Raw genomic sequence first — 23014 nt, 5'->3', positions numbered from 1 at the left:
CGTTTGGTTTCTTGTAATGTCGTTGAAGGGGAGTGATACTACATTCACATACTTTTATCACATATTAGTGACCCTACATGTTTTGAAGATCTCGACACAATCAACAACGTAAAACACAACTATTTGCATAAAGAATTATTCTTCTTTAGGAACTAATTTTTGAAGAAAAAAAATATTCGCACCCGTCGCTTAGCGCGGGTAAACGGCTAGTGTGTGTGTGTGTATATATATATATATATATATATATATATATATATATATATATATAGGCTTAGGTTATTTTGTTTTTACTCAGTATTGTGTGCCGGAATGCACAGATCTGGACCAATGGATGAAATTAATCAATGGACATGATTTGAGAGTGTATGATATTACAATGGGGTAACATGTACCATATAATCACACAATTTTTAGCAAAAAAGTATTTTGGACAATTAACTACATTTATAAAAGGAAATTTTCAGATATTTAGGGATGATTAATTCTCCTAATTTAAAAAAATCTGAATTTTTTAATTTATTCAATTTCAATTTTTACCGATTATATTCTGTCAGAATATTTTTGTTAGAATGATGCTCTTTCAGACTATTATTCTAATAGAATATTATTTTGTTAGAATGATGCTCTTTCAGAATTTTATTCTAATAGAATATCATTGAAGAAAAACAAAATTCTTGAATCAGATGTTGAAAAATAACAAACATCCTAATATATTCTTATACATCTGAACTTAAATACAAATTCATACATATTCTTACAGACTAAAATCCTTATACATTTTAATATAATTATACATATTCTAAAAGAATATGAAGGTCTTCAACGCCTTCTTCCAGCCATTCCTATCACAAATACAACAAAAACTAATAATTGTTAAAAACATGTTACTTGCAATTAACTATCACTTAATATATTATGGTAGAATAAATAGAATATGACAGAATACATATAATACATTCTGGCAGAATATATCGATTCTATTATGGTAGAATACATAATTTCCAGCAACATATTTGATATAGAATGCATACCATAAGGTTCAAAGAGTAAATTAATTTGTGTCGATGAAAAATAAAAAGGCACAAACAACCTATAATTGTATTCCATACAGAAGTGAAATAATACACAACCGCATTTATTCCAGCCAATTGTTTTCAACAATACCAAGATCCTTGGCAAGATACTCAAGTGCACCATTGACAACACTGAAGCAGAAAACAGATTTGGAATTAGATGAGAATTATATTATAGAACAGTAGTAGTTTTATGATGTAGAATTACGTGATGTACCCTAGATGATATCCGAACAATATTGCTCCCAGACTTGCAATACCAACGTAAGGCAAAACTGATCCATAAGACTTTGATTGGATATTGAGAGGAGTAATATCTCCATCTTAATTTGAGCATTTGTGTTAGAAAATTGTGATTCTAAACTGAATGTCTAATGTCATTTGATTCTTCTGTGATTCAATTAGTTCGGTTAAGTTGTTCATCAAATGACATTAGGTCAAACACCAATACACAAAATAGTTGTGAGCAAAATTGGATCGAATTATGAAGTGTAAATAGAGAGCATAATCCAATGAAACAAACCGAAGGCTTGAGCTTTGACTGATCTGGACTTTGTAAAGGAGCAGAACAAACTTCCGGCGCCAGCGCTACCAAGCTCCATGCGGCGCATATGACCGGTGTCGAGTCGTGAGACAAAATCAGAATCTCTCCGGTTCCCAATCATGCGCACAATGCTTTTTCTGTTCCTGAATTGACACGAACCCGACGAAACCCTACTGCTACGATTTTGGACATGGAAACCGTTGACACTGACGCTTAGAAGCCAGGATAGATTGGGAAATTAGGGATTTGAATGAGCGTTGTTTACTAGAATTCGAGAAACTGAAGGTGGAGACAGAAACAGACGCTTGGTGGTGGTGACGAAAACATCTCCGATTCTCGTCTTCATTTGATGGTGATGGTGTTGATGTCGATGATGAAGTGTTCAGCCACAAACATAACTAGGTCAAATATATTTAGTTTAATTCCTTAATTGAATTATTAGTTTATTTCCTTAATTGAATGATTTTAATTAAATAATTTCCTTAAATAAAAGTACAAAAGGTCCAAAATACCCTTTAATGATTTAATTAATTATTTATTATTTCTTGAATTCTCATTGGTGCATTTAGGCACACAATAGTTGCTAAAAACATTTGAACCTAACTCTCTCTCTCTCTCTCTCTCTATATATATATATATATATATATATATATATATATATATATATATATATATATATGTGTGTGTGTGTGTGTGTGTGTGTGTGTGTGTGAAATCTTTTGGTTTTATTCATTTGTGATTTGCTAGTCGATTGATCTTGTTCTTGATTCTTCTTAAGATCATTGCTCGAGTTCTTTAGTGTATCATAATATAGAACTAATTTTTTAAGACACCAACACTTTACATATTTGTCTTTTCTTTTTGATCCTCTCAAGTTAAAATTTGATAAATAATGTTACAATGTTGGTTGAATATGTATTATTTTATTTGAAACTGTGGGTAAAATGGTAATTTTAGTCTCATTCAGACGGTTATTCAGTCCAAAAAAACATCCCTAAAAGATTTTATCCATAAAATAATCTTTTACCCATTCATCCCTTTTAGAAATTCCATGAGTCGGAGGTTTCTTTGTTTGTATACAGTCTTTGAACAATGCAATCTTTGAACAATGCATAAAAGACATCCATAAAATAGTCTTTGAACAACGCAATCTTTCTTTTGATGGAATTCACTAACATGTGACTTCACTTCCATTATTAACCTTTCTATTATGAATCTTCTTTCTATTAATAAATAACCTTATGGATTTGTCCTAACAAGCCCAAAAATATGTGTCTTCAACCCGTGTCTGTGTTTTCATTTGAAAATTGTCTTCTTGATTCTTCTTTAATGGATTTTTTCAAAGGGTATTTGATTTTTGAATGGTAGAGGTTTTTGAGTTTCACATTCTTCTTCATTGCATACAAAGATATTCTTAGAATATGTTTGTTTTGTTTATTTGTAATTGTTTTTGATAGTCAATTGATCATTCTCTTTGTTCTTCTAAAGTTCATTGTTTGAGTTTCTTGGTCAACCCTTTATAACAAAGAAGATCATGCTCTTGTTTTCTTGGTCAATCTATGGTTGTAAAGGTGGCACCAAATGCATGTATCCTTTTTATTTGGAGATAGAAGTCCACATTTCCTGTTTGTAATCAAGAATTTCAACTCTGTTGATAAAGAATTATTTCTTGTGAAAGTGGAGCTTTTTAGGCTGTTTAATCAGTTCTTGCAAAATTTCAACCAAAAGATATAACAACATAATGAGCTTTTTCTACGGTTGCTATAAAGGAGAAAAATACACATATGTTTACTGAAATTCAATTTTTATCTGGTTTGCCCATTCTTATTTACCCCATTTCTTTTATATTATATGGAAAATTAATCTTCTTTAAATGACGACTTACCTATCCCAAATTCATATAAAATTTTGGATTATTCACTATTTCATTCAGAAGTGTTTCCATTTTTGGTTTTCTCATTGAAAGTTGGAGAGCACAAACATGCCACTCCTCTTCCGTTTTCATGAGATGTTTGCTCTCATTATTTATTGTTCCCTCTTTTTGGGTTTCTCATTGTGTCAATTCTCTCTTTTGCACTTAATGGTATTCTTCATGTTTGGTCATAAATGTTTGTTGACTATCTCTATTCTTTGATGGTATGAGCTTTTGAGGCTAATGTTGTTTAAAATAACTCGATTATTGGTCTGATTTCTCTCATAGACTAGACTAATTCATTAAGAAATTGCTATGGTGCAACATTTAGATATTACTTTTCTTTTTATTTTGGTTTCATGTATTTTCTTCTATGGATACAAATAAACAATATTGTTGTCACTTATATAAGCTTGGGGTTGTCTCTTTTTGACTTAATGAGCTTAATGGGTTAAACACTTAATCTAGACATCTATATATGATCTATTTGTTTTTAACTTAATCTGGGCATCTATATATTACTTCCTTTTTTAGGAGATGAATGTGTTAAGACTAAGACTGACCCAATTTTGAAGGAAAACATATGCTGATGGAAGAAAATCAGGTAACATATGTTTGAAGTTCTTGTATAATTAAAAGGGCTAAATGCAAAAAACAACAAGTCGTAGGAAAAGGTATGGAAATCATATATAAAATTGTGTTTATAATGTCATTTTTTTTTTCAATCTTGTTTTTTTATACAGTAAAATTTTGGTGTTTTAGTGATTTCACATAAAAAAAATGTTTTAGTGATTTTACATAAGAGGAATGGATATTGGATAATAACCCATGGGATGATTTGATTACAATTCTAAAATTTTGTTCCCACTTGTTGAACTATGTGTAACTCCAATCTCCATGGTCTTCACTTGCTGATCTTCGGTCTTAACTTATTAGTATTAAATAAACTAATACAAGTTCTTGTTACGATTAAAAGGAAAATACATTACATTACAAAATAATAAATAAAAACAACACACACGTTGCATAATTACATCATAAAATACCCATGTACATCACACACATAGGTTTTATTGAGGCATGATGTTATCGGATCCATACCATAAAAATAAACACTTTTATTCAATAAGATGTTTCCTTTCAACATTAAAGCAACAACAGTAAAGCTTTCGTAAAAACAGCTTTGCGTTAAAATTCTCAGCATTAAGACATTTCATGACAGCCTACTGGAACGACACATTTCAAAACTAAAATTCAATCTTTTTATATCAATGCAAAATAAAATACAAACTCACATGCAATCTCCAATACATATTTCTATTTTTTTTAAAACCCTTTAATCATACAAAATTATATCATTATTAAATATTAATTAGTGTGTTTATAATGCAAAATTAAACTAGTTAAAACATGATATAAATAAATAGCATTAGGAAAAACTAATCCTTTAAACTTATAATCGTTCTTTCGCTTAAAATACATGACACTTAAATGTCTATACAAAGAAAAGAGGTTTCCAGAGGTTTAGGGTGTAGATCTAGCCTCTATAAGACCTCTAAAGGATTAAAGTTGCAAACTTTAATAGCCTCCATGTCACATTCATGCAATATGTCCACTATGAAGCCTAAAATGGACCTGGGAGAGTTTTTCAAGCATGCATGGATGTAAAGTTAGAAACTTTATGTGATTTGTCCACCTTTGGACATCATATCTGTGTTTTGGGACAATGGGATGAGAGTTTATGGGCTTAATGAGTCAAAACCTTCCTTAAAGGAACTAGGGTTTGGGTTTAGAGCTCATTAGATGATCCTTGGGGGTAAATTTGGAAACTTTACCCTTCTAGACATCTATAGGGATAAGGATCTGAAGTTTGGAACCTTTGGATTCAAGAAAAACAGCTTAATGCATTAAGTGGGTTGGCAGATTGAATAACTCGACGAGTTCATAGGTGAAATCGGTGAGTTGGGTTGGGGTTACCGCGATTCTATTGGAAAACAGAGGAACTCGATGAGTTGTAGGAAAACTTGACGAGTTGGATCGCAATATCGCGATTTTGACTTTGGGTTGGACTCGACGAGTTGATGGGTAGCTCGATGAGTTAGGTCAACTCGGAGTGTTGACTTTGACTTTGACCGTGGTTGACTTTTAAGGGTTTGAAGGGTTGAGTTGTATCTAAGGAGTTGTTTATGATTAGGGAATTGACAGAGCTAATACTTAGAGCTTCGACCTATTCAGCTACAGTTTGCATTTGAGGTGAGTCTCCTCACCATATCAATGGGTCGAAGGCACCGAGGCCGGGCCATTCAGTTAGTTGAGATGATTATTGTGGAATCATTATTGATATGCCTAGTATGTATGTGAATGTGCTGGTACTTTATTTGTTAGGCATGGAAAACCCCAGGGGGAGCCCGTGGCAGTTGGATATCAAACCATGGGGGGAGCCCATGGCATTCCAGGTAAAGACCATGGGGAAGCCCATGGCACATAGGTATAAGACCTTGAGGGGAGCCCACGACATCCTGGAGTAAGACCCTAGAAGGAGTCCACGACATCCCTATATGTTTATATATATATATATATATATATATATATATATATATATATATATATATATATATATATGTTATGTAATATGATAGTTATGTTTCTGTGATATGTGGTATGCTTGTTGACTCTGTGTCATTATCATGGAAGAGCCCGACATGATGGCACGACATGCACTTTCTGGCATTTAATTTGCGACACTTTGATTTTATGAATAATTTATCTGATGTTATGGATTTTGAAACAAATGTGTTTGGAATTTTATATCTTATGTAAATGTTTTGGTTATTTAAAATGAAAATTTTTATTGGAAATTTGGGCTATTACACGTCTCCCCTTGCACGCTCCTAGGGGCATGTAGCATCTCAAAAAATCAGAGTAAAATTTTCATTTTTTTTCCAAAACCAATCCAAAGACCATAATTGTTTACAAAACATTGTTCCAAAAGTGATAATCATAATTAGAGTGTCTTAAAATCTAGTAAAACCAGAAGGATGTACATGATTACACCTTTGCCAAATCGCATCAAACCCTTAGCTATCCGATGTAACTTGGTGATGAAATCCATGGTGATTTACTCCCATTTCCACATGGCAACCTCCAAAGGCCGAAGCTTGCCATGCGGCCTCTAGTGCTCGGCCTTGACCATTTGACAGGTCAAGTACCTCTCAAACATAACAAGTTATCTCCCTCTTCGTGCACGACCACCAGTAAACGAGTCGCAAATTCTGATACCTCTTGGTGGCTCCAGGGTGTATCGAAAATCTAGACTTGTGTGTCTCCTCCAACACAGTCTACCTGATCCCACCAAAATATGGTACCCAAACCTGACCACACCGGGTTAACAGTCCATGACTGTCAATAGAAAACTTGTTAATCTCTCCTTTGAGCCTCTCCTGCTTCTAGTTCTACTCCTTAGTATCTCAAATGCAACCTACTACTCAATAACCCCAATGGAAATCCACGGCCTTCCTCGTTATACGAGTGAGGGGTACAACAACCTTGCAAAAGTCTTGAATAAATCTCTAATAATACCCGACTAAACCAGAAAACTCTTGACCTCCGATGGAGACTTCGGGACGTCCCATTGGATAACAGACTTAGGTGGTGTTTGTTTTTTTTTTTTCAAAAACCTCTTCTGTCTGCGCCACGCAGATGGTGCGCAGACGTATACTCTTGCAAACCGTTTGTTTTTCAGAAGACCGCAAACCTAAAAAGGTCTGCGCGTCCTCTTCTTGGTGCAGACATGGACCTATGTCTTCTAACCTCTTCTCACCAATTAAAGAAAAAAAAACATCTCGTTCAAATCTAAATGAAAAAACGTCTTTCTTCACAAAGAAATTGCCCTATTAATTTCTTCAAAAGAAAAAGCTGTCAAATTTATTTGTACAAAAACCCAATTATTGATGCTATTTTACCAAAATGTTTTTTTCTTTTTTTTTTTCTTTTTTTTTTTTTTAATTTTAAAGATCATATCCAAATTTAGTCCAAACAAATAAATTGGTTTAAATATAGTTTATAAAATCCATTAAACCCCTACACTAGAATTATGTATGCCACATCGAGGAAAATCATTAGGTACTTTTTAATGCAAATATTTCTTAGGTTTAAAAATTATATATATATATATATATATATATATATATATATATATATATATATATATATATATATATATATATATATATATATATATATAAAGACTAAAATTATTTAAATTTCGGTTTATTTTAACAGTCTGTAGTTGTTAAAAAACAAACAATCTTCTTCTTGCAGATTGCAGACGTTTGGTTCACCTCTTCTTCTTTGCAGATGTGGTCTGCAGACTGCGGACGTTTTGTCTCTAAAAAACCAAACAACACCTTAATCTTGGTCGGGTCAACCATAATCCTGTTTTGGTTAACGAGCTGCCTAAGAACTAAATTTCCCGTAATCAAAACTCACACTTCAAAAACTTAACATACAGCCGTTCCCGCCTTAAAACTCACCATATCTACATTTTCATTTCTTACATCTCAAAGCTTTTCATAAACATCTCTCTCTCTCCTTTCTTTTTTTTTTTTTTTTTTTTTTTTTTTTTTTTTTTTTTTTTTTTTTTTAAATGTAGATTATTAACTAAAGATGGTCTTTAAAATACACACGTTCTCGATCAAAACTAGGAAATGCATTGGGGCAAATCTTGTAAAAGCTTAAAAAACCATGAAAAAGAAAGAGAAATATCGATAGACGGAATAAGGAAATAAAAAATGTTACCGTTAGCCCACATAAAACCCCGTCAGAAACCTACATATACCTAAACCCTTCATTCTTCTTCAACACCAAGCTACCCCAAGAAAAATCTCTTCAACTTCAACCCACGAAAATTAGGGTTTTCATATTTGAAAGGCAAAGGTTCATTATACAATTGTTTCCATCTTGAAAATTAGGGTTTTCGAGTTTCTTGATCACGAGTTTCTTGTTTTTCATTCTGTTCTTCATTTAGAAAAGAGATAATCTCATAATCTTAAAATCCATTGGTTTTATCAAATTGCAATTATTTTACCTAGTCGATTGATCACGTTCTTGATCCTTCTTTAAGTTTATTGCTCGACTTTCTTGGTGAACTATGTAGAACTAAGAAGACACAGAACGAATGATAGTGATATTTTGGTTTTATTCATGCTTTTATACACTGCCTTCTTATTTGTCCACCAAATTTACTATTTTGGAACTTATTTCTTTCTTTTTAATCTATTATTGTAATCAAGAATTTCATAACAATCTTTTGGTGACAATGAAGTTTTTTTAATTCGTTGTTGAAGCAAAACCAAAACATAGCAGCATAATGAACTTTTTCCTTTATTACTAACTTTTTTGTTATGAATCTTAATATCATCTTGTTTTTTCTACAGTTGCTAGAATGGAGGAAAATATGCAGTTCATCCGGTTTGTCCATTCTTATTCACCCCCTTTCTATCATATAGCTTTTAAATTTATATGCAAAATTAATCTTCTTTAAATGGCTTATCCATCCCAAATTAAAATAATTTCGTATGTTTAATTAAAATTTGGATTTATTCTTTAATAACTGTTTCCTTTTTTTGGGTTTCTTGTTGAAAGTTGGGGAGTACAAACCTGTGTCAATTCTCTCTCTTGCATTCAGTGGTATTATTGTTAGTTGTTACTCTTCATATTTTGGTGTTTTTGTCTTGCTCATAAATGTTTGTGGAATATCTCTATTATCTGATGATATGAGCTTTGGGATAATGTCAGGACACTATGTTTAAAATGACTTAATGAGCTTAATGGGTTAAGCACTTAGTAATGATAACTATATATGACTGTTTCTCTTTTAGCTTAATCTGGACAAAATTACTTAACTGGTAAAACTCTTTATTCAGACAAAGATTCAGTTATTTTCAACTCGTGTATGGTTCAAAATTGCAGTTGAGATGGTTTGACCTTTCTTATTCACCTACTTCTCTCTATTATCCATTCTTAATTTTAACCCCTTTATTCATTTTCATGTGCATCCTTTCTATTTTATAACTTTTTATTTTTTCTGTTTGATAAAATTAATCTTCTTTAAATGTCTTATCTAATCCCATATAAAAATGTTTTCATTTCTTAATAACTTTTTGGATTTGTTCATTAGGAAGCAAGCTCAAGAAATGTCTCATCAACCCATGCTTGTGTTTTTCGTATTTTGTTTTATCATCTATTAATTGTGTTGTTCTTGATTCTTCTTTGATGGATTTTTTCCAAAGGGCAGAGGTTCCTTATATAATTCTTTCCTATTTATATTAGGGTTTTTGAGTTTCTTGGTTGTCCGTTTCTTGTTTTTCATCTTGTTCTTCATTTTGTACAGAGATAATCTTAGAATCATTTGTAAATTGTCTTTTGATAACCCTTTGAATTTATTCATCAACAAGTGTGTTTTCTTTATGGGTTTCTGTAAATGAGCAATTTTAAGTTATTTTTATGTACTTTGTTGTAGGAGTAGAAATAAAAGGATATCACATATATTTCTCTTCAATGATAGGACATGAGGATCATCATCACTTAAATTTCTCTTTATGTTTGGTTTATGTATTCATGTATTCAAGAGACATATAGGAGTCTGACAAATGATGATGATTTATAAAAGTATCTTCGTTTCTATAATGGTCTTTATGTGGTAGCTTAAGTTGTTATTATTTTTTTTAATCTTATCTTCCTTTTGATCAATGATGATTTGGTTAATTCATGTCTTATGTGAACAAATATTCTGTCATGCTTTGGTTAACAAATATTCTGTTTTTGGGAAGAACTTGGTGAATTATGATGTGAATGTATTTGTGTGTGTTTGAGCAGGTTTACATTTTTATCCATACCCTCTTCTATTTTTGTTTCAAGATTCCTCATAGTAAATGGAAAGAAAGGAACCAGACATATACTCTGTTTTATAGCCTATGTGCATATCCTGTATCCAAATCAGATGTTTGTTTTGGCTTATTTCCAATCTTAATTTCATCTCTTCTGCTTTTTCCAATGGTAGCTATGATGAGTAAATGCATGTTTGTATGTTTACTCTCATCAACTCCTTATTCAGACACTGGATTATAGCAATGTAGATATGGATATTTTGAATCCATATATTCAGTTCTTGTCACCTCTACTTCTCTTCCATTGTATTGATTTTTCTGTAGCTAATTACTTTTTCGGTTAGTAACCTTTTCATTATTAATCTTAAGAACATCTAATTTGTTTATGCAGTTGCTTTAGTGGAGGGAAATGCACATTTGTTTACTGAAAGTCAGTTCTTCTCAATTGCTGATTTTATGGTTAGTCTGTTCTTATTTAAATGTCTTATCAATCCCGTATTAATATATTTTCATTTGTTTAAAAACCTTTTGGATTTATTCATTAGGAAGCAAGCTTAAAAAATGTCTCTTCAACCCCATGTCTGTGTTTTTCATATTTTGTTTTTTCATCTGTCAATTGTCTTGCTCTTGTTGATTCTTCTTTGGTGGATTTTTTTTTGAAGGGTTTTGATTTTTGAATGACATAGGTAGGTAGGTTCTTTATATAATGCTTTCCTATTTGAAAATTAGGGTCTTAATTTGAGTTTCCTGTTTTTCATTATATATGTTCTTCATTTTGTACAGAGATGATCTTAGAATCTTTTGATTTTATTTATTTGTAATTTTTCTGATAGTCGATTCATCATGCTCTTCATTCTTGTTAAGCTCATTCTTTGAGATGCTTGGTCAATCATTTAGAACAAAGATGAAATTTTGTATTATTTTTCGCATTTAAAATAATGAAAAAAATGTAAGTATGTTTAATCAGAAAATAGGCTTTCAGATAATTCAAAATGCACTGAAGGTCACACTTTTAATTCCAGATTTGAACATTTTTCTAATCGTTGTAAAATGTACTTTAAACATTTTTCTAATCCTTAGCATCTACTATTATGTACTTATAATCCATATATTATTTAACCTTTTAATTATGAATCCTTAGATTATCTCAACTTTTTCCCCATTTTTTTTTAGTTTGGAATAAAAGAGAAGCGACAATAACATTAAACTTGATTGTTGTTGCATCAATTGTAGTTTGTTTTTTTTGTTGATCATTTTTCTTTTTTGATGAGCTTTATATAATATTTATATATATATATATATATATATATATATATATATATATATATATATATATATACATATATATCATAAATAATATACAAGAGTTTTAGTTTTTAGGTGATTATACTTTTTATTTCAATAATAGCATTATACTTTCATTTTTCTCCTCTTCGAGGCATTTTACTTTTAAAAAATCTATCATTTTTTTTTTCTTTATCAAGACAATTTACTTTGAAAAAAATCCACCAATTATAGCATTGTTTCTTCAGTTTTCTTATTATAAGTAGTACACTTCCTTTTGAAAAAGCAACCCAAATAATAGCATTGCATTTTTCAGTTTTATTTTTGTTACAACATTGTAGCTTTACTTTTGATTTTTTTTTCTTATCAACGCATTTTACTTTAAAAAAACATACCTAATATTGCATTGTACTTTCAATTGTATCCCATTCAAAAATCAAACTCTTTATAGCATTACACTTCTCAGGTTTATTTATGTTGCAATATCTACTTTAAAAGTTTTTCTTATGAAGGCATTTGACTTTGAAAAGTCTATCAGTTTTTTCTTATTAGAGCATTTTACTTTGAACAGTTTTTCAATTATATACTTTTAGATTTCTGATTATACACATTACCATTTTTAAGATCACCAAATTGTAGCATTGTGTTTTAAGTTTTCTTTTTGTTACATTATTGTAAGTTTCAAATTTCTGTATTAACAAGGCATGTTATGTTGATTAGTGAGCTAAATGTGTTAAGGGGTTCTTTTTTTCTTTTTTTAATTAGTGAGCTAAATGTGTTAAGCACTTCATCTGGACAACCATATATGACTCTTTCTTTTTTAGCTTAATCTGGATAGAATGACTTAACAAGGTTAAGCCAAAAAACCCAGCTTAATGTATTAATACTTTTAAAAGTTTAAACACTTTACATATTTAAAGTTTAAATACTGTTAAGAGGTTGAATATGTATTAACTTTATTGAAATTTGATGATAAAATAGTCATTTTAGTCTCATGCAGATGGTTTATTCAGTCTCAAAAAGAAAATATGCTTTATGTATATAACATTCTATGTTTACTTTCGCCCATGTCTAGGTTATTTGGAACTATCTCTTTCAATTGAGTTTTATGGTGATTTAGCTTATTTGCAATCTTAAGATCATCTCTGCTTTTTCCAATGGTTGCTATGATGAGTAAATGCATGTATGTTTAGTTGTCATCAACTCCTTATTTAGTGCATGTATGCATTCAAAGATTCAGTTATTGTCAACTTGTGTATGGTGATAAATTGCATCTGAGATGATTTGTCCTTTTATAAAATTAATCTTCTTTAAATGTCTTATCTATCCCGTATTAATATATTTTCATTTGTTTACTAACCTTTTGGATTTATTCATTATGAAGCAAGCTTAAGAAATGTCTGTTCAACCTATGTTTGTGTTTTTTTTTCCTATTTGAAGATTGAAAATTGAAAATTAGGGTCTTTGAGTTTCTTGTTTTTCATTATACATGTTCTTCATTTTGTACACACGGAAGAACTAAGTTGCTTTGTTTATATAAGTAAATGATGATTCTTGATTTAGGTTCATGTTCATATCTTGCCAAATAATATTTTTAAATGGATCAAATCCAAATTTTATAACATGATTCTATCTGTTGTACAGATAAGGTCAGCAATCGAGTCCAGCACATATTATTATGATAAAGAAAAGTTTTAAGATAGGTTAAACTAAGCTTTCTGATGGTTTTCCCTGTTTACATCTTTTATCAGAAAAGATAATTCAACAGCCAATTTAATCAGAAAATAGGTGTTCAGATAATTCAAAATGGCACTAAACTGAGGATAAGTTATGAAAGCTTGATTAAGAAATTTAAGATGATTTCATCTTCTTACTACAGTTGACATGGTGGCATATTATTTCCTATGCATCCTAACTGTTGATAGTAGAATGTAAGGTATTAAGTTGTATGTTATATTAATCTTGATATATTTCATCTTTTTTTCACGTGTACTTGTACTCAGATTCATTCAGTTCATGTCTACTCTTTTATTGTGGTAAACTGCAATTGAGGTGGTTTGTCCTTTCTTTTTCATTCACTCTAAAGTGGCACTAGATGAACACATTATGTACCTTATGTATTATTTAACCTTTTACTTATGAATCCTAAGATTATCTCAACCCTTTTTTTAGTTTGGAATAAACGAGAAGCAACAATAACATTAAACTTGATTGTTGTTGCATCAATTGTAGTTTGTTCTTTTTGTTGATCATTTTTCTTTTTTGATGAGCTTTATATAATATTTAAATATTTAAATATCATAAATAATATACAAGAGTTTTAGTTTTGAAGATGTGTGCAGGGGAGGGGAAACATTGAGCTTCATAATCAGTTGTCAAAGCGACCTGCTGATCTTCTTCAAATCATAAATTAGGTGATTATACTTTTTTCTCCTCATCAAGGCATTTTTCTTTATCAAGACAATTTACTTTGAAAAATCCACCAATTATAGCATTGTTTTTTCAGTTTTCTTAACTTCCTTTTGAAAAAGCAACCCAAATAATAAATAGCCTAGCATTTTTCAGTTTTATTTTTGTTACAGCATTGTAACTTTCAAATTTTTTTTGAAAAATGTTAATCATTGCACTTTCTGTTTTCTTATTAAAAGCACATTTTGCTTTTAAAAAAAATCATCCCAATTATAGCATTTCACTTTTCATCTTTACTTTTGTACAACATTATGACTTTCAAATTGTTTCTTATCAAAGCATTTTACTTTGAAAAATCTACCACTTGTGGCGTTGAATTTTCAGTTACTTATTATAAGCTCATCACCCTTTGAAAAATCTACGTAATTATAGCATTGCATTTTTCAGTTTTCTTTCTGTTAGATCATTATAACTTTGAAAAAAATTTCATGTAAGATTGAGAAATTTACCAATTGTAGCCTTGTACTTAAAGTTTTCTTATTGTAAATAGGGAAATCTCTGATAAAGTACTAATATTTTGGGTCAGTTTACGGTTTAATCCCAACATTTATCTTTTGAACAGAAAAGTCTCGGTTATTTTATATTTTGCCCAAATTAATGAAATAGTCCTCTTTTTTTTTTTTTCAACAGAAAATGACAGATTATTGTATAAAATTAGATAATCAGGACCTTTCATCTCAAAAAATAAATGTTGGGATTAAACCGTAAACTGACCCCAAATGTTGAGAATTTATTGAAGATGTTCCTTATAACTATAAGCACATTTGCCTTTGAAAAATCAACCCCATTATAGTATTGCACTTTGCTGGTTGATGTAAATGATGTATAATTAGTTTTATATATTTTTTCTAAATGATATAGATATAAATGATGTATAATTTTGTTGGTTGAGTTTATCTACCACAGATATTTTTTATTGAAATCTTTTGGTTTTATTCATTTGTGATTTGGTAGCCGATTGATCTTGCTCTTGATTCTTCAGTGTATCATATAGAACTACATATTTGTATTTTGTTTTTTTTCTTTTTGCTCCTCTCACATTAAAATTGATAAATACCGTTACAATGTTGAATTTATTTTGGAAATTGTGGGTAAAATGGTCATTTAGTCTCATTCAGAAGGTTATTCAGTCAAAAAAACATCCCTAAATGATTTTATCCACAAAATCATCCCCTTTAGAAATTCCATGAGTTGGAAGTTTCTTCGTTTCTATACAGTCTTGAACAATGCAATCTTTCTTTTGAAGGAATTCACAAACATGTTTAACCTTTCTATTATGAATCTTAAGATTGTCCATGCTTTTTTCTATAGTTGATATGATGACTAAATGCATGTATCTTTACTCATATTTATTTAGAGACTCGATTATTATCCTTTCCATATTATGAATCTTAAGATCATCTCATTACAGTTTCTATGGTGCAACAAATGCATGTATGCATCCGAAGATTCAGTTCTTGTCAAATTGTGTATGAGATGCTTGGTATCTTCAACCCATGTCTGTTTTTCATCTGAAAATTGTCTTCTTGATTCTTCTTTAATGGATTTTTTAAAGAGGTTCCTTAGGGTTTTGAGTTTCTTGATTTTCATCACATTCTTCATTGTATATAAAGTTCGTTTTATTTATTTGTAATTGTTTTTGATAGTCAGTTGATCATGCTTTTTGTTCTTCTTAAGTTCATTGTTTGAGTTTCTTGGTCAATCCTTTATAACAAACAAAAAAGATCATGCTCTTGTTTTCTTGTTCTTGATTCTTCTTTGATAGATTTTTCCGAAGGGTTTTCACTTTTGAAAGGCAACAGTTCCTTATACCAAATTTTCCTACTTGAAAATTAGGGTTTTCGAGTTTCTTGGTTACGTTTAATTGATTTCTTATTGAATCAACCTTTTTTTCTTGTATCCGTAGAAATGTCTCTTGATTTGGCATTTTTTTTAAAAAAAAAAATTCTTTGACCTTTTAATCTTTAGGGTTTATCTCCTCCTCTGTATGTGCAATTTAACTTTCTATATCCTAATTAATTGGACCTATTTTCTTTATACTTAATCCAAAATTAAGTTTATTGAGACACATGATGTGGTTGAAACTATCATAAAGCTTGTGATTGTGGGAGATGTGCTGTGTTTTTCTCTGTTGCTAGGTAACCTTCTTCCTGCTGTGTGTACTTACTTTGTTTTTCTACTTACAACATTTTACTTTTGATTTTTTTTTATCAAGGCATTTTACTTTAAAAAATATACCTAATATTACATTGTACTTTCAGTTGAACAGTTTTCATTTATAGCACTATATATACTTTTAGATTTCTTCTTATACGTATTACCTTTTTTAAGATCAACCAAATTATAGCATTGCATTTTAAGTTTTCTGATTATTGCAATTCGTTAGATTTCTTCTTTCAGTTAAATAATTATGATTATCATAATCATAATCATTTAACTCTTTATTCTCTTTTATGTTTTTGTGCTTGTAGTATATTCAATGTTTTTATACAGCGGCTTCTTAACTCTTAGTATTTTCATACATAATGAGCAATCTAATCTTTTGCCATTTCTATATTTGAATACCATATTACTAAACTTTTGATATGAATTTTAAGGTCATCTCATCTTTTCTTCAGAAATAATGTTTACTTGGCGCCAATGTGTACTCTATGTCTAGGTTATTTGCAATCCCATATTATGTTTTCATTTGTTTACTAACCTTTTGGATTTATTCATTAGGAAGCAAGCTTAAAAAATGACTCTTCAACCCATGTCTGTGTTTTTCATATTTTGGTTTTTCATCTGTCAATTGTTTTGCTCTTGATTCTTCTTTGGTGGATTTTTTTTTGAAGGGTTTTGATTTTTGAATGACATAGGTAGGTTCTTTATATAATGCTTTCCTATTTGAAAATTAGGGTCTTTGAGTTTCTTGTTTTTTAGTTATGTTCTTCATTTTGTACAGAGATGATCTTAGAATCTTGATTTTATTTATTTGTAATTTTTCTGATAGTCAATTCATCATGCTCTTTATTCTTGTTAAGCTCATTCTTTGAGATGCTTGGTCAATCATTTAGAACAAAGATGAAAAAGTTAACTATTTTTCGTGTTTAAAATAATGAAAAAGTTGAAACTATGTTTAATCAGAAAACAGGCTTTCAGATAATTCAAAATGCACTAAAGGTCACATTTTTAATTCCAGATTTGAGCATTTTTCTAATCGTTGTAAAATGTACTTTAAACAATTTTCTAATCCTTAGCATCTACCATTATGTACTTATAATCCATATATTATTTAACCTTTTAATTATGAATCCTTAGATTATCTTAACTTTCTCCCCATTTTTTTTTAGTTTGGAATAAAAGAGAAGCAACAGTAAAGTTTGCTTGATTGTTGTTACATCAATTGTAATTTTATTCTTTTTGCTGATCATTTTTCTTTTTTGATGAGCTTTATATAATATTTAAATATATATATATATCATAAATAATATACAAGATTTTTAGTTTTGAAGATGTGTGCAGGGGAGGGGAAACATTGAGCTTCATAATCAATGAAAGAATGGCTTCTGATTATCATCATTTGTAAATTAGGTGATTATACTTTTTATTTCAATAATACCATTGTACTTTCATTTTTCTCCTCATCGAGGCATTTTACTTTAAAAAAATCTATCATTTTTTTCTTTATCAAGACAATTTACTTTGAAAAAATCCACCAATTATAAGATTGTTTTTTTAGTTTTCTTATTATAAGTAGTACACTTTTTTTTTGAAAAAGCAACCCAAATAATAGCCTTGCACTTTCTGTTTTCTTATTAAAAAGCACATTTTCCTTTTTAAAAAAAATCAACCCAATTATAGCATTGCACTTTCCTTGTTAAATCTACTGATAGTGTAATGAACTTCCACCATTCTGTACTTGTAGAATACTATAGGTTATGAATCTTGATTTCTTCTCCTTGTTTTTCTATTTGTTGTATGTTTGTTTACTCATATTCAATTCTTGTTGACTCTTGCATTGTGGTATCCTATCTATTCCCTTATTCATTTCTTGACATCATCATGGTTTTTCATCTCTCTGTTGGGGTCTTGTTATTTCTTCTTTGATTGTAATTTACCAAAGGAAAGGAGCTTAGTTTTTTTTTTAAGGCAAAGGTTCCTTGTATATAGTTTTTTCCTATTTTGAAAATTGGGTTCTGTGCTGTTTGTTCTTTGATTATCAGTTTCTTGTTTTCCGTATATTATTTCCCTTCACTCAGAACTGATATATATATATATATATATATATATATATATATATATATATATATATATATATATATATATATATATATATATATATATATATATATATATGAAATCTTTTGGTTTTAGTCATTTGTGATTTGCTAGCCGATTGATCTTGTTCTTGATTCTTCTTAATGATTCTTCTTAAGATCATTGCTCGAGTTCTTTAGTGTATCATATAGAACTAATTTTTTAAGACACCAACACTTTACATATTTGTCTTTTGTTTTTTTCTTTTTGCTCCTCTCACGTTAAAATTGATAAATACTGTTACAATGTTGGTTGAATATGTATTATTTTAAAAACACTTTTTTTTATTCATACAGTTGCTATAGTTGAGGAAAATACACATATGTGTACTGAAAGTTAGTTCCTGTCAACCGATGCTTTGGTGGTAAATCCCAGCTTATCTATCCCACATTAATATAATTTTCATTTTTTTAATAACATTAGGAAGCAAGCCCAAAAATATGTGTCTTCAACCCATGTCTGTGTTTTTCATCTGAAAATTGTCTTCTTGATTCTTCTTTAATGGATTTTTTCAAAGGGTATTTGATTTTTGAGTTTCACATTCTTCTTCATTGCATACAAAGATATTCTTAGAATCTGTTGGTTTTTTTTATTTGTATATGTTTTTGATAGTCAAATGATCATGCATACAAAGATATTCTTAGAATCTGTTGGTTTTGTTTATTTGTATTTGTTCTTCTTAAGTTCCTTGTTTGAGTTTCTTGGTCAATCCTTTATAACAAAGAAGATCATGCGCTTGTTTTCTTGGTCAATCTATGGTTGTAAAGGTGGCACCAAATGCATGTATGTTTATACACTGCCTTTTTATTTGGAGATAAAGTCCACATTTCTTGTCTGTAATCAAGAATTTCAACTCTGTTGATAAAGAATCATTTCTTGTGAAAGTGGAGCTTTTTAGGCTGTTTAATCAGATCTTGAAGAATTTCAACCAAAAGATATAGCAACATAATGAGCTTTTTCTACGGTTGCTATAAAGGAGGAAAATACACATGTGTTTACTGAAATTCAATTTTTATCTGGTTTGTCCATTCTTATTTACCCCATTTCTTTTGTATTATATGGAAAATTAATCTTCTTTAAATGACGACTTATCTATCCCAAATTCATATAATTTCATTTGTTTGATAAAATTTTGGATTATTCATTATTTCATTAGGAGGAAGTGTTTCCCTTTTTGGGTTTCTCATTGAAAGTTGGACAACACAAACATGCGACTCCTCTCGACCCCTCTTCCTTTTTCATGAGATGTTTGCTCTCATTATTTATTGTTCCCTCTTTTTGGGTTTCTGATTGTGTCAATTCTCTCTTTTGCACTTAATGGTATTCTTCATGTTCGCTCATAAATGTTTGTTGAATATCTATATTCTCTATGAGAGAATCAGACCAATAAGAGAGTCATTTTAAACATATCATCAGAGAATTGACATTTATGAAATTGCTATGGTGCAACATTTGGTTATTAATTTTCTTTTTATTTTGGTGCATGAATGGTTTCATGTATTTTCTTTTAGGGTTACAAATAAACAATATTGTTGTCACTTATATAAGCCTTGGGGTTGTCTCTTTTTGACGTAATGAGCTTAATGGGTTAAACACTTAATGTAGACATCTATATATGATCTTTTTGTTTTTAACTTAATCTAGGCATCTGTATATTACTTCCTTTTTTAGGAGATGAATGTGTTAAGACAGACACAGACTGACCCAATTTTGAAGGAAAACCAGACATCAATGATATGCCAATGGAAGAAAATAAGGTAACATATGTTTTTAAGTTCTTGTATAATTAAAAAGGGCTAAATGCAAGAAACAACAACATTTTTTTCTTAGATATGCTTATTAAATCAATTTATGAGGTTGTAAACAATTGGTTATACTTTGAGTGACTTTTAAAGACAATTGCAAGTTTGGTCCCTATAGTATGTCAAAAATTGGATGTTTGGCCAAAAATGTTTTGGAGTTGCACAAGTGGTCCAAAATTTTCAGAACTTTTTTTTACAGATTTGCCCTTGGTATTTTCCTTTTTTTAATTAGGGTGGTGGTGGTAGCATTTACCAGTTATGGTATGTGTGAGAGAGAGAGAGGGGGGGGGGAGGGTGGATTAGGGGCAGAGGTAGTATTTTTTTTGTTTTTTATAATTGTTGTAATAAAAAAAGAAAATTAAAAAACAAAACTAAAGGGCAAACTCGTCATTTTAAAAAAAGTCAAAACAAATTGGACCAAACTCGTAATAAAATGGAAGTTTTGGACCATTGGTGCAACTCCAAAATATTTTGGACCAAATATCCAATTTTTGACATACCACAGGGACCAAACTTGCAATTTTGTCACTTTTAAACCATACAACTGTTTTTTTACATCTAAATTCCTCAGTTTTATTTATGAATAAAATATAACCAATTTTAATTGTAGCATTTTCATGAAATGGTAGAAGTTTCCACTTGTAGACTTCATCAACATGGATGTTTGCAGTTATATCAAGCTCTAATTGCAAGAAATAAAAACATACTTTCATTTACTTGTTTTTTTATTGCATCATATGTTCATGTCTTTCTATTGTGAATCTCTTTGCTTATTAAGACATTGCAATTTAAAAAATTATATCCAGTTATAGCGTTGTACTTGAAATATTTTTTAATTGGGAGGCAAACACTGTTTTCCTTGAGCAACATAAAGGTAACTAACATTTGTTACAAAAAAAATCCTGCTCACACCTGTTTCTTTCAAGTCATTTATTTGGTGATTTTGTAGATTCGTTGTAGCTGAAATGATATATTGTTTAGAACCAAACAAAAAGGCAGAAGCCATCACTTTGATCCAAGAATCACTCAGTAACTCCCCCATTTCAAGGTAACCCTACCCTACATTAAATAAAATCAGGGTTAAATTTGATTGGCCCATAGAAACAGAATCAGTTATAAACACTCACACATGCTTAAATGTCTGTTTTGCCCCTGAACTAGTATCGGATCACTTGGTGGATCTGTGAAAGAATGGAAGCTCAAAGACTGTGTTGCAGTTCACAAGATTTTGGTCTCTACTTTTGATGATCGGGATGCTGCTCTGAGTAAGCCCCCCCTTTTTTTTTTCTCTAATAACAACAAAAAAAAGTAGAATGCTATATGTTGGTATTTCTTTTGTAGGATGGAAAAAGCGATGTGGAGAAGAATTTCCATACTCAACCTACTTTGAAGGGAGCCTGTGCTATAAGAAATAGAAATTACACATACACCCTTTAAGAAGTGGAAATCATAAACGCACCCTTTGCACCTCCGCTCCCTTAATTTTCTTTTGTGAGTAGGGTTGCAGAAGATAAACGCCACCTGTCACCCCTTTCACCCCATCTCTTTCACATCACACGTCGCCTTATAAACCCTCAAAAACTATCAAATCTCTCTCTACTCTCATTCTCTATACATACTTTCTCTCTCTACAAATCGTCTAATCTGCAACACAAACAATGGGCGCTTCGCTTCCTCCTAAAAGCTCTACAATCTTAATGAGTTTAATGACTTTGCCAATTCGTAATATCTTCCTCCCCACTCTTTAAAACCCTAGTTATCTTTATGTGCATGAAAGGTATTGTATTGTTGACTGGTTAGTCTTGTATTGTGAAGATTTTGGATCGTAAATTGTAAATTCTTAAGTATGTGTCTCGTAAACGTACGATTTTCTGTAATCTTGATTAGGTTTGGGTTCAGGAGAATGGCTGGATGTTGGTTTCATTGATTACTAATGTGTTTTGGTTTATCACATTGAATGAATTGTGGAAATTTTGTTACTTTTTTGTCGATGAAAACTTAAGGTTAATGTCACTTGGAAGTCCATTGAAATACGACTGAGTTGGGATCAGATGCAAAGATTATGTAACAGCTGGAGTGGAGTCATCGTGGTGAAGTTTCTTACAATTTACTGGAAACAGTTTATTGTGCAGCTAGCTAACCAGACCTCAAAATCTGAATGCATAGTACAGAACAAGCCTTTTCTCCCAAACTAGTTAGGGGTAGTTAAAAATGACCATAGAAGAAATCTAAAACAGTAGAACTCAAAAGAAAACACTAAGAAGTGAACCCTAATTGTTTAATGTCAATGAGAACATCATCTACTCCTATCTAAAATCAACTCATTAGATGTTCAATGCCCTCCAATACTTTTCCTGTTTTAAGTTGTCAGACCTCTTCCTCTCTTATCATTGTCAACCTTTATGTCTATGATCTATCTGCTTCTTTTCTTTAGTCTCTATTTTGATCTATAATGTCTGTTCATAATCTGTAAATTTCTGTTTATAAAATAATTGCCCCTAAGAGAACAAAATATTCAAAAGCTTTGAATTAACAATGGTACTGAAGCATTGATGGCAAGTAAGTTGATAATTTCTAATGCTTTTTCCAAAAATAATTTTAGATGGGGAAAGTTGTTGCTAGTTTGCCTTAAGTTTTATCAAAAAAAATTGTTACTGATGGGGAAAAAGAACAAACAAATCTTACAAAATGGTACGCAAATCATATATAAAATTGTGTTTATAATGTCAATTTTTTTAATCTTG

At 30.4% G+C, this 23014-nt stretch overlaps 1 protein-coding gene across 25 annotated transcripts; it reads left to right on the top strand.

The window, feature by feature from the left end:
- The first annotated feature begins 8188 nt into the window (after positions 1-8188).
- Positions 8189-22249, top strand: LOC111890768 (N-terminal acetyltransferase A complex auxiliary subunit NAA15). Of its 25 annotated transcripts, XR_006183291.2 has the most exons (11): positions 8189-8464; positions 8965-8998; positions 10808-10875; positions 14043-14114; positions 17664-17742; positions 18765-18832; positions 20140-20225; positions 21077-21144; positions 21220-21318; positions 21432-21535; positions 21612-22249. XR_006183291.2 is itself a non-coding variant. In XM_023886853.3 (7 exons), exons 3-7 carry the CDS (start codon positions 10873-10875, stop codon positions 21683-21685), a joined length of 366 nt encoding a protein of 121 aa, XP_023742621.1. In that variant the 5' UTR covers positions 8208-8464; positions 8965-8998; positions 10808-10872; the 3' UTR covers positions 21686-22249. The 25 variants fall into 25 exon arrangements, 2 of the variants coding, with proteins under 2 accessions (XP_023742621.1, XP_042751364.1); XR_006183289.2 differs by having other exon boundaries at positions 21077-21318; XR_008232678.1 differs by having other exon boundaries at positions 17674-17742; positions 20140-21318.
- Positions 22250-23014: the final 765 nt, after the last annotated feature.

The sequence above is a fragment of the Lactuca sativa genome, chromosome 5, assembly GCF_002870075.4.
Source record: "Lactuca sativa cultivar Salinas chromosome 5, Lsat_Salinas_v11, whole genome shotgun sequence".
In the NCBI taxonomy this organism is placed as follows: Eukaryota; Viridiplantae; Streptophyta; class Magnoliopsida; order Asterales; family Asteraceae; genus Lactuca; species Lactuca sativa.
This window is presented reverse-complemented; position numbering and strand designations above follow the sequence as displayed.